Source organism: Alligator sinensis, unplaced genomic scaffold (assembly GCF_000455745.1).
Source record: "Alligator sinensis unplaced genomic scaffold, ASM45574v1 scaffold506_1, whole genome shotgun sequence".
Lineage (NCBI taxonomy): Eukaryota > Metazoa > Chordata > Crocodylia > Alligatoridae > Alligator > Alligator sinensis.
Genome location: NW_005842215.1, coordinates 1,493,192 through 1,505,643, shown reverse-complemented (window position 1 = coordinate 1,505,643; position 12,452 = coordinate 1,493,192). Strand labels below are relative to the sequence as shown.

The 12,452-nt window shown below is 43.0% G+C and overlaps 1 protein-coding gene across 3 annotated transcripts in view; it reads left to right on the top strand.

Moving 5' to 3' along the window:
- The window catches only part of MDM2 (MDM2 proto-oncogene), a 62,625-nt gene that overhangs the window by 42,033 nt on the left and 8,140 nt on the right, over positions 1–12,452 (top strand). For 2 of the 3 annotated variants that reach the window (XM_025208018.1, XM_025208017.1), the window contains exons 4-10: positions 2,895–2,969; positions 3,349–3,482; positions 4,259–4,308; positions 6,583–6,650; positions 6,808–6,898; positions 9,298–9,458; positions 9,643–9,708. In XM_025208018.1, the coding sequence (XP_025063803.1) occupies positions 2,895–2,969; positions 3,349–3,482; positions 4,259–4,308; positions 6,583–6,650; positions 6,808–6,898; positions 9,298–9,458; positions 9,643–9,708 (645 nt within the window). The remainder of the gene's footprint in view (positions 1–2,894; positions 2,970–3,348; positions 3,483–4,258; positions 4,309–6,582; positions 6,651–6,807; positions 6,899–9,297; positions 9,459–9,642; positions 9,709–12,452) is intronic. The other variant, XM_025208016.1, reaches the window with a different exon arrangement.

The following is a 12,452-nucleotide window of genomic DNA, read 5'->3' as shown; positions in this document are numbered from 1 at the left end:
TTGTGCCGGCCTCGGGGCGCGGGGCTGGCGGCTTGGCTCCGGAAACGCGCGCCCCTCCTGCCCCGCACTGCCCGGGGCGGGCCTGGGGACCTGGCGAGGCCGCCTAGCCCGTGCCCTGCTCAGGGGAGGATCAGGATCCCGCGGCTGCACCACACAGCAGAGCGGCCTCCACCTGCTCTTGACAGCTGGGAAGAATGGGGATCCCCGCTTGTCCCCTGCCTGCCCGCCGGCCTAGTCGGAAACTGCCTCCTGGCCCCCCCCGCCTGCTTCCCTGGACAAACCCGGGGTCTCACGCAGGCCCCTGCAGCAGGAGAGCCTTCTGCCCCGGTCGCTTTCGGAGCCACCAGATAACCAAAAGCAACAAAAAAAGAGTCAAGCCGCACTGTTTTCCCCAGGCTGCCTGAGTCTGAAAGGCTGGTGCGCTGCTGAGCTTGCGCTTTGCCCAGTATTTACTACAAGGAGTAGTATTGCCAGCTCTCATGACTGTTGGCGTTGTTCTTAAAGTCTACGCTTTGGGAATGTGAAAAACTTGGCTCTTTTATATACCTATATAAAAGAAAGAGCTAAGTTTTTCACATTCCCTACGTGTTGACTTTAGGAACAACGCCAAAAATCACAAGTTGGTAACACTGAAGGAGCAATGTCTCAAGTCGCAGCAAGTGAAGTTTAGGTTGGATAGTGGGACAAACCCACCTGGACAAAGCCCTGGCTGGGATGATCTGGTTGGGGCTGGTCCTGTTTTGAGCAGGGGGTTGGACTCGGTGCAGTATTGCCAATCCCACTGCATCAAAAATCATGAGGCAAACGCTTAAAAATCAAGAAATTTAGAATGTAAATCATGAGATGCTGTTTTTAAAGTGTGCATGTGTGTGTGGTGGGGGTTTTTTGTGAAGGTGTGGGGTTTGGAGCCTGGAGAGGGAGGTCTCTGTACTGTGGGTCAGGAGTGAGGGGCAGCAGCAGGGCTGCGAGGGCTGTGGCCCTTTCTCTGTCCCCCCTGCCTCTTCCCCTGCACAGACTTACTAGCTTGGCACTTTCTAAACACGCCAGAAGAAAAAAATCCCAAGACTTGATTTGTCTATCAAGTACAACAGAGTTAATTTGACTTGGAAATCAGGAGTCTCATGATTATTTTTTTTCATGATTTTTTTTTTTTTTTTTCTTTGTAGGCAACCTTCAGAGGTCCTTTCCAACCCTAACTTTTCATGGTTCTAGCTCTTATTGGAGCTACCGCATGATTGATACAGGCACAAGCCAGCTTTCAGTTGTGGCAGGCCTCGGTGGTAAAGTGTTAGCAAGTTGCAAGAGAGTAAAAAACATTCATGAAAGAATAGCAAGTGGAGTAGGATCAAAAAGCTACTTTTTAAAAAGAAGGGGAAATAGAAACTTTTAGGCTTCCTCATGGAACTTATCATCAGTGTAAAGCCCAGTCTGCAATCATACCTGAATGAATGGACCCTTGTGTTAAAGCCCCAAGATTGGCAGTCTCCTTGCGGACACAGAGGGTATAGCTGTGTGGCACTGGGCAGTACCATCCTGAAGCATGTTGCAGAGGGTTTTGGTCAGTGTGGCTCTAATGTGGCCGTGCTGCTGCTAATTCGGACATTAGTGCAGCATGTCTATAGGCATACTCAGGAATCGTGAAGCATAGGCCTAGTTGCAGGGCTTTGTAAACTCCTTTGTACACGTGGTATGTTTTTTCCACTTTTGGTGGGAAGTTCACTTTTTACAGAACTTGTGTGTTGCAGACAGCTCTTGCACGAAAGTAGTTGATGAAAATGTGTGTGTATTGGGGTGTCTGATAGCAACCCAGTATTTAGGTTAATTCTTTCCTACATTAAAAAGATTCTTTTAGCTATTTTGAAGAAGCTCAGATACCTTTTGCTGTTTACAGCAGGCCTTTGAAATGTGGGTACAGATTAAGTCATTGGGCTAAAAAGGTTGTGGAATCTCCATCCGTGGAGGTTTTTACTGGGTAGGCAGAGCCTTGACTGGGATGTGATATAGTTGGGAATGATCTTGCTTTGAGCAGGGGGTTGAACTAGATGACCTCCCTGAGGTTTCTTCCAAACCTAATTTTCTATGATTCCAAGTATCTGGGGTTTTGGGGCCTATGCAATTCTTTTTAGGCTGTGCTTCGAGAGCCTATTGAAAATTACTGTTTTCCTTCTGTCATTTGAGAACTTCAGAAAAAAATGTTGGCTGTGTACACATAAGTATACATAAAGTTTTAAAACTAGATGTGTGCTGCCACTGAGGCAGCAGTGCTACCGTTGGTGTTGGGAGCACTTAGAGGCAGGTCAGAACAGGTGTACTTGGTGGAGGGATGGAGGGAGGAGAGACTGACTTGGTTTATCTCCATCAGTGCCCAAGTCTATCATCTAGCATCAAGCAGACTGTAACTGTTACACACCTAGTTGTGATACCGGTAGAAAGACTGAGGATTAGGATAACCGTAATGGCATGTCTTGTGCCCCTCTTTGGACATTATTTGCTATAGAAATTCTTGTGTTTCTGGGAGAGGGTCAGAGAGGTAGTCTGAGCTCCCTTAACCCAGTATCCCCCTATTTCTATGGGATGATAGCCTTCTACTGCAACCAGCTACTGTAGTTGTTCCCGTAGCTCCAATGAAGGCAGTCTGTGGCTTCATTGCGTTTCAGGGTTCATGGAGGGATGGTTATAGTTGCATGTCATAGGGGGCTTGTATTTACTTTTTTTTAAAGAAAAGAATTAATTTTTTACGTGGTAATTTTCAAATGTTTGACTTTGCAACCTGAGTAACTTTTGTTTTAACATAGCTTTGTATACATGTCATATGGTTTTTTTTAAATGCTTTAGATGTTTTAGGAAGCATTTATAACTTTAAATTAAATGTTTTTTTTCTTCTATTTATTCAGGTTAGACCAAAACCTTTGTTGCTGAAGTTGTTGAAGTTTGCTGGGGCAGAAAAGGATATTTTTACTATGAAGGAGGTAAGTGAGCAAAACATCCCATTAATAAAGGTGCATAACAGTAAATTGCCTTCTTACAAGTTCTCCTTTATTTATGAGTAAACAAGTGTCTGGTAGTGTAGTTCACTCACTGGATTGGGCATAGGTGTGGAAATCAGGAAACAGTTCTGTTCCTGACTGCAGTTGTCTTGCTTTGTAACTTTGAACGAGTCGCTTAACATGTAAACTACAGCTTGCTCACCTGCAAAATGGGGAACTGTACAGAACTATGAGAACTGTGGATGGAAATTGCTGTGTAAGGGAAGTTGCAGACTTCTCATTGGGTTTGATAATAGGGGATATTGGTTAGTTCTGTGCTACAAAGTTAAACACATTTAATGTCAATATGTTTGACTTATAGGTAATGTTCTATCTTGGCCAATATATTATGACCAAACAATTGTATGATGAAAGAGAGCAGCATATTGTCCACTGTGAAAATGATCATCTTGGGGATCTCTTTGGAGTACCAAGCTTTTCAGTAAAAGAGCACAGGTAACATTTTTGTATTCCTCATGAATGATCAGTACTGAAGTTAAAGTAATGTGAAGTGAACTTTATGCTGTGCTCTGTAATTTGTTGCATTTTTTTTTTCATTAAACCATTTTTATAATTGCATACCACCTTGTCCAGGTCTTCCTCTGAAGACCCAGCTCATCCTAGGTTTATTTCCATAGTTGCCACACCTCAGAAGATCTACAAACTTCAGAAGTATGCAGTAGGTTTAGACTGCTCTCTGTTGTGAAGAATTTTTATTTTGTCCACTCAACCATTGAGTATAACAGCAACATAATTACAGCATACAGACACTAAACTGTCCATTTAAAAATAATTTGAACCATGACTAGATTCATCAGACTAATGGTTTGGTGAGAGGGCATTTCTAGACAAAACCAAAACTTACAAAATACTTCCCATAATATATATATTTTTAAATTTAAAAACAAAGAACTTTTGTTTTGGTGAGTAAAATTTGCTGCTGCTTTGCCTTTTCCTGTTCTTTAAAAAGTGGGGAAGGCAAAGGTTAAAGTAAGGTTTGTTTGCACCAACAAAATGAAACGGGTAGCTTCCAAACATTAAAAAATAATCGAGCAAGAGAGAACTTTTCCATTTCTATTGTATGTATTCACAGAAACCCCCCCTTTTTTTTCTGACCAGCTTTGATCATTGGTCACAAAAAATGTTTCAGCATAGATAAATTTAAAACATTATATATGAACTGGTGTACTATACATCTGATTTACAAATTGTTTATCTTGTTCTCCTCCAAGGAAAGTATATTCAATGATTTCCAGAAACTTGGTAGCAGTTGGTCCACAAGGTAAGATCATTTAGAATGGTTGGTTGTAGTCTTTTATTGTCATGCCTTGCAGAACAGACAGTATTCAATTAACTTCTGTTTTTGGTTGGAGAGTTTTTTTGTTATACCAGCACTGGAGGTACTTGCTGTAATGGATTCTCCTTGGGGAAATGCTTGCTTATGACTCTAACCTCCTCTGGTTTCTCTGAGAACACCCTGAAGTTAGCCAAGGTGTTGCTTCTGGCATGGGGTGGGGAGCCTTGCCTCCATCCAACTTAGATCCCAGCTGTTGGATCCCTGACCCTCCTTGGCCATCCATGGCCCTGCTTCAAGGAACTACCTTCTAGTTCAGCTCCAGAGAAAGGGACTTAATTATTTCAAAGGGAGGAGTGCACCCTGAATGCCCAAGCAGCAAAGCTTAAAGCTATTCAGTAAAGGCATTTATTGGGGGGCTAAGGCTACAGAACAAAAAGACCATACCCCTCCAAAGAGTTGAGGAGTCCCTCTGTCATCAACCCAGTCTGCACAGCCTTGAGCACCCCAGAGTTAGCTTGGCTATTCTCCAGTCTATACAGCCCTTATTACTCTAAGGTAGCTTCCCTGTTCCCTTTCTAGACTCTAACTCACACTGTCCTTCAGATTATTTTCGTCTCTGGAGGGCTGCCTCCTGTTTAGACCTCTTCCATTCATTGAGATGCTTATCTCCAGCTCTTTCTATCTATTACCTCCAAGGGCTGTTTTTCAATCCCACCTGAAGGGTCAACATAATTGCTCAATTCCTTGTTGAGGGCTTCGTCATGTAGGCTGGGCAACTCTAGTCTTTTAATTCCTCCCTGTAAGGGTTAGGGAAACTGAGACACGTAACATTTAAACCATAAATATGGCAACAGTCCCATAGTTTGTCATGCTTGCAAAGCATTTATTATAAAATAAAATCCTTGAGGTTCTGAAGGGCTGAAAATGGGCATGAGCCTATTCATAGCAAGGTTAGTAGCAAGCAACACTGCCACTGACTTCATTGGAGGCAGAATGAGACATCTGAGGCACAGGCTTTCTCTCTGACCCTACTCTCTTTGAATGCTCAAAAATCATAATGAGAAGTGCAAGTAAAATGGAATACTTTTTCTAACTGCCTTGACTAATTTGAGATATAACTTGAATAAGTTAAAGAGCTGGAAAAAATTGGCCAAGATTTTTTTTTTAATTGGTTAAATCAACGTTCAGCCAGTGGATGTACCTAGTTTTTCTAAATGCTTGGTGTTCTAGAGCTTAACTTTAAGCTTATGATTTTGGGAAAAAAAAACAAAAAAACTTTGGCCAGAACAGCGAAGTAGAAGGTAAGAAGTGATGGAGATACTCTTTTAACAAAGTTTTATCTTTGATGTGTGCTTGCTGTGCTGGTGGTTTTGTCACAAAAATAATTGGTGGCATCCTCTACCATCCTCTTCTTCCATGCTGACAGCAAAAGAAATGTCTTAAGTATATGTTCTTAGCAATTATAAATGTTTTGAAGTGTTTAAAGTAGGGGTATTCAACGCCCCCAGCCTGCAGGCCAAATTTGGCTTGCAGAGCTGGCAGGGCTCCCAACATGTTGGGAAATTTGGCAGTGGGAAAGCAGTGGCAATTAATACTGCCACCCTGGGTCTGAGGTGGGCCACACCTCCTCCCCAATGCAGCCAGGTTGGGGTGGGTTGCCTCTCACCTTCCTTGATCCTAGATTGGGCCCTGCCATGCCTGTCACTTGCACTGAATCAGGCCCATCGGCCAGATCTGATCCATGGATGGACCAGGCACTACCCATCCAGGCCATAGGGCAAAAAGTTTGAACACCAGTAATTCAGTACGATTCCTAATGAGTAGTATAGTACAGTTACGTTGATATAAGTTAAAAAAATGTTTTATTTTTAATATTCAGCATTAATATTGCACCAGTTATTATTTATACGTTATTGTGTAATATTTTTACTTCTCACAATATTTTTGTCATCTGTGGAAAATCCCAAAACACGAACCAGACAGGACTGTTATTTTGAACACATTAAAAAGAAGCTTATAATAAGGGTGTGACCTTTAAAACGAGATTTTTATCTTTTTCTCATTTGCAGTGTTACAGAAAAGCCTTGAACACTTCTTGAGAGCATAAACTTATTTATTTTCCAAATGTTTCAAAATTATAGGTTTGTGAAATTTAAGCACTTGCTACATCAGGGCCTACAATTATTTTGTTTTATTTCACTTTTCAGCTTGTACATTGAGCCTAAAGTATGCACTGCATTATGTATTTTTCTTTTTCAGAATCTACAGCTTCTAACACATCAGAGAATGATGCCAGCTCTACTCTTGAAAAAGGAAATGTTCTAAAGGTGATCTAACTGCTTGATGTGTTTTAACCCCGTGATTTTTAAGTTAATAAGATTATTAGCTTTGGCACTGAGATTTGGATGCAATTGGAAGATTAACAGTAGTATCTTATGCTGTTTTAGTTAACACTTTTGTTATTTGTTTTTCTTTTTTTAATAGGAAGGCATTCAGGACTTAGAAGAGAAACAGACCTCCCCACATTCGAGTGTTAGACCCACTACCTCTTCTAGAAGAACCCGCAGTGAATCTGGTATGTGCAGATGTTTAACACTGGATTTTCAATACTTTATATCTGTAATAACATTTAACTTGGGGCACACCTCTGCATGTCACTGCCTGATAGTTTTTTTTTCTTTTTTGGAAATGCCCTTTTTCATGTTAAATTCACTGCTGTAAAAGGTATTGATTGACAGCCCTAGAAACTAAGTTCCTTTGCTCATCTGCAAAATAGGTACAAGATGGCACCACAAGCCACCCAACCAGAATGCTAGTCTTCATCTTCAAGGAATACCATTAGGGTCAGAGAGTAACTCAGTTTTAGTGCCCATTTAATCCACCTTTTTTTCCTAATGCCACCGCCAGTTGTGTAGTAGTTATAGCCTGATATGAACATCTTTTTGCACAGAGGCTGACACCATTATGCTCATTTCATGTAACTTTGTAAGCAGCCACCAGGAGATAAATTATGCTGTTTGTAAGCTGCTGTGTGTTCAATTTAAGTCAGTGACATAGAGGTGAAAAGCTCTATTGTATCTAGTTATGAAGGGGCACATTTTCACAGTATCTTCACAGATACTTTGAAAATCCGGTCCTTTGAGTCTCTTCATTCCCTTTCATCACTAGCATGAGAGCTTGACATTTATTGGCAAATGCATCCTGAAAATGTGACGTTATATCTAATATTTAATGGCTGACTAGCTGGTATGTTTGGAGTCAGGTATAATTTTCAACCTTTTGGTGGTGGTGCTCCATAACTTCTTGTTGTAACTGAAAATGTTTTAGAATCCCCCCCACCAAACTACCTTCCATCACTTACCTGCTTACTATTGATAATTGTAATTAACTGACTAATAGTAGCCCAAAATCACTGCATGGTGTTTTATTTTTTTTCTATGTTGCTCAGGAACACTGTTTGGTTGCTAGTTCTCTAAGGTATCATGTTTGTTTTTTAGTTTGTAGGCACTTATATTAGCCTATTCTAAAACTATACCGCGTTGATAAGCATTTCACACTAAATTAAAAGAACATCTTAATGTTGTAACTCAAACTAGTAAAAGGATGGAATTTCACAGTTAAGGATCATGACTGGTGATACTTAGCACAACTTTGCAATAAGGTGCTACTTACTGCAGGCTTGATCATTAACTCTGTTTTTGCATCCATTTATTAGTTTGTTACAGCCTTAAAAGGTCTTTTAATATAGCGTGTTTATGTACAATTTTTTTTAATTTATAGGAAACCTTCCCCTTAAACCGCTATACTTCTTACAGTGGGATGGTAGTGGCTCCTTTGGAGCCGCTGATATTTCCCTGTAGTGTTTAGAACCCTTGTGGTGTGGTATGCTATTGGTACATCACGGAGAGATGACAACTTTAATGCGGACAACGATGGACAGGAGCAACGGTTGGGCCTGGGGGCACCTAATTTTGAATGTTGGGGCTCTCAGGGCAAGAAAAGAAAAGAAAGGGACTGAGCCAAGAAGGACCAAGGGAAAGTAAGAGGAGTCACAAAGTATGTACAAGTGTTCTGTTCTCTTTTCTTTTAAAGTTAAAGAAGCCAGTTTTAGAAATCTGTGGAGTTTTCAACTTTTTTTACCGTGTAAAGTAAGCCGTTGGCAATAGAGGGTATGTGCAGTAGGCACCAGTAGGGGACAGCAAGCTCTTTTGAAGGGTTATTAAGCCAATTACACAATGCTGGTTGAGAATTTCACTCTACATTTACACATTGACTTCGCAATTGATCTTATGAGGGATTTTGACAGACACTTAAGTGCCACTTCTCGAAGTCAGTGGAGTTGAACTTTGTCTCATTTACCCTGTCCCCAAATGCTGTTCCCCATCTCCTTTATGCTACTGGAAAGTGTTTGAAACATGTGAAACACCCAAAAAGCATTGGTTTGCTGCCTTCAAATCAAACGTTTTTATGGGTCCAGTTTAAAACAGTGACCTATGGTTGATATCTTGTACATCATGCATTACCCCAAAGGAGCATTGAGCACGGAATTATTAACTCTTACAAATGAGGGATTATAGCAGAAAATCTGCTATCTATAAATGTACGGTTATATGCCATGTACTTATAAAATGCAGAGCTTTCACAGGTGTCTAAAAATGGTGAAAGCATATAAGATTCTTGAATTATTTCTACTGCCTGTAGAAATTACCGTTCATATGTTTTAATATGGGGCAGCAGAAACATCAGTCCCAAGCATTTTTCATATTGTTTCTGTTTTAGTAGTCCATTCTCTTTTTGAAATGTTGCATTCCTTTGATTTTTTTCCCCCCCCACCCCCTCCCTTGTAAAATGCTGAATGACTTTTCACATTGAATTTCATAAGTAATTTCATTTTAACTGACTCAACTGCATGCAAATGGTAGACTACATTACATGCCTTTGTCTTACTATACTTCCTCTATCACACACATGCAGAAGATGATTCGTCGGATGAATGGCCTAGTGAAAGAAGAAAACGGCACAAGTCAGACAGCATTTCACTGACTTTTGATGAAAGCCTGTCATGGTGTGTAGTAAGTGGGCTATGCAGAGAAAGAAGCAACAGCAGCGATTCTACAGACTCTCCTTCAATTCCTGTAAGTAGAGATTTGTTGCAGTGATATTAAGTTTTCAAATTTCATAATTTGGCATGCATTTATGATTTGAAATATGCACATTAACCAGTAGTATTTGAGGACTTCAGTAATTCTAGTGTTGTATCGTCTTTACATGTATTCAGAAAGAGAAAGTAAAAATGCATTTATTTTCTTCTTGGTACAGGATCAAGAAACTGCTGGATCTGACTATCCATGTGTTATGAGATTGATAGAAGCAAAATCACGAATAGTTAGTTTTGTCTCAGCTGCCATTTTAAGTTCCTTTCAGTTCCCTGTTATTCAGTTGGTGCATATTACCCCATCAGTGACCTGGCCTCTGCTGGTGCTCTATTTTCACTGAATGCCAAATTGATTACTGGGTATCATGCTGAATATTAAATACTTGGAGTTGCTGCCTCCCTAATCAAATGTTACGTTGGCTCTGGTGTTTAAAGTTCATGGTTATTTTGAAACAGTTATAGCAAACAGACTGATTTTTTTTTTTTCTATTGTATACTTGCCTTCCTTTTAACAGCCATCTCCTTGTTTAATTTAAGGCAAAGACCCATGGTCTTGTATATGTACTTCAAGGTGGACAACAGTTTAAGATTAAACTAAGCTTAACCTCTTTTATCCCTAGTTTCCCATCTTTAAAATGTGAGTTAATGTTTACAGAACTTTACGTGTTTATAGCAGAGAAGTATTACCCAAATCCAAGAAAACTTCTCTTTTAAGGCAACCCTCCTTTCCCCCCCAGTAACTAGATTCTAATACATGGAAAATTAGAAATGTGTTAGAATTTTGCATGTATAGAATCTGATTATTGTGGGGGTTTCTTTTAAATTAATCTGCCCCACCACTGCAACAGGAAAAGCAGTGATGGGGGGCAGGCAGCCAGAACTCTGCCACTTGCCTCCTCCTGATACCTGCTTCTTCCCCACTCCTCCCCTAGTTACCCAGTGTGTCTATGACATTTCTGGTCTGGGGCAGGACCAGAGCCAGAGCAGCTCCCCTGCACCCCCTTCACGCTGCAGTCTCGCCCCCTCCCCCTGCTGTACAAGCCACCTTGAGCTACCCTGGGTAGGGGCAGGTAGCAACTCCTGCCCTGGTCCCAGGCTGGTGCTCAAATTCAAGACTAGGCTTTTTCTCCCCCCGTGGTTTTACAATCTAGCACGGGGGGGGGCTCAACTCACCAAATTTCTGGACCAAGCCCTGGGCCTTGCACCTGATTCTAGTATACAGGGCTGACACCAGGCTTCAAGATTCAGTCCCAGCAAGCAGGGAACTGGCAGGGGGCAGCACTGGGCCTGAAGGCCCAATCTTAGTGCTCTGGGACAGCAGGCAGTGGTACCAGGCCTCCAAGGACCAGTCCCAGTGGGAGGGAGGCAGTGCTGGGGCCCCAGGGATCAAATATGTTATGCAGGGGCACACTGGGGTGATGCTGAGCCCCCAGAGGCCTATCCCAATGCACAGGCGTGATGCCCTGCCCCCCATCAGGGCCAGTTCCAGCATAGGGGGCTTGATCTGGCCCACAGACTGACCCTGCCTCATTCATCTGGCCTATGGGGCCAAAAGGTTGAGCACCAATGGTCTAGTTAGTAGGTGGATGTGAAATATTTTTGTTTAATGTACTTAAAAAACATCTATTTTTCTTTAATATTTTATATTTTGAAATATATGCTTACATTTCACTTTTCTCATTCTGACTTCCTGGTTCTGAAGAATGGTTTGAATATTAAAATTAAACATTTTTTAAGGATAATATTTATGAATCCATAGAATCATAGAAAATGAGGGTTGGAAGGGACCTCAGGAGGTCATCTAGTCCAACTCCCTGCTCAAAGTAGGACCATCCCCAACTAGGTCATTACAGCTAGGGCTTTGTCGAGCCAGGCCTTTAAAACCTCCAAGGATGGAGATTCTACTACCTGTGTAGGTAACCTGTTCCAGTGCTTCACCACCCTCCTAGTGAGAGTTTTTCCTAATATCCAACCCAAACCTTCCTTGCTACAACTTTGGGTAGTTAAAGGTTGCTATCAGATCCTCCCCCTCCTCGGTCTTCTCTTCTGCAGACTAAATAAGCCCAGTTCCCTCAGCCTCTCCTCAGAAGTTGTGTGCCCCAGCCCCTTAACTAGAGGTGCACCGATATCGGTCCAATATCAGATCAATACCGATATAAAGATTTTTCTAGAGCTGATATCAGCCCAATGGGGCTGATAATTTGGCCGATTAAATGCTGCACGGAGCAGAGCCAGCAGCGTGGAGAACTGCCTCCTGCTGTAAGTCAGAAGGGGAGGGAAGAGGTGTGGGGGGGCAGATCAGTGTCCCCCACAGTGAGGAGGGGGCAGGAGCTGCCCAGCTGGGGGTGGGACCACAGGACGGGGGTGCGGCTCATGGGGTGGGGGCAGCTCCTGCTGCTGCTTGCACCCAGAGGGGTGAGGGTTTTGTGTCCCCAGATCTGGATGGTACGGGGCCAGCTGCAGGGTGGAGCTGGCACTGTGCAGGGATTTTCTCTGAAAAGGCTGGGCTCAGAGCGGGCTCTGGCAGTGCCGGGAGGAAGCTACAGCCACCCCAGATTTCACCACAGCTCTGCTCCCAGCCCTATGCCACCGCCCAATGCAGCCTTGGCTGAATGCCCCGCCTCCACCCAAGCACTGGGAAAAGCTGGGGCTGCGGTGGCGCGGGGCTGGGAGCGAAGCTATGGAGAAATTTGGGGTGGCTGCAGCCTCCTCCCAGTGCTGCCGGAGCCCGCTCTGAGCCCAGTCCCCACTGAGAAAAGCCCTGCACAGCTCCAGCTCCACCCCACAGCTGCAGCTGGCCCCGCACTGCGCAGATCTGGGGGCACACGCTTTTTCCCCCCCCTAACTCTCCCAGGGTGCAAGCAGCGGTGGGAGCTGCCCCCACCCCACGAGTCATGCCTCCATCCTACAGCTCCCCTGTCCCTGCTGGGCAGTACCTGCCCTTGGCCCCTCCCTCATCGCAGGGAGCGTTGAT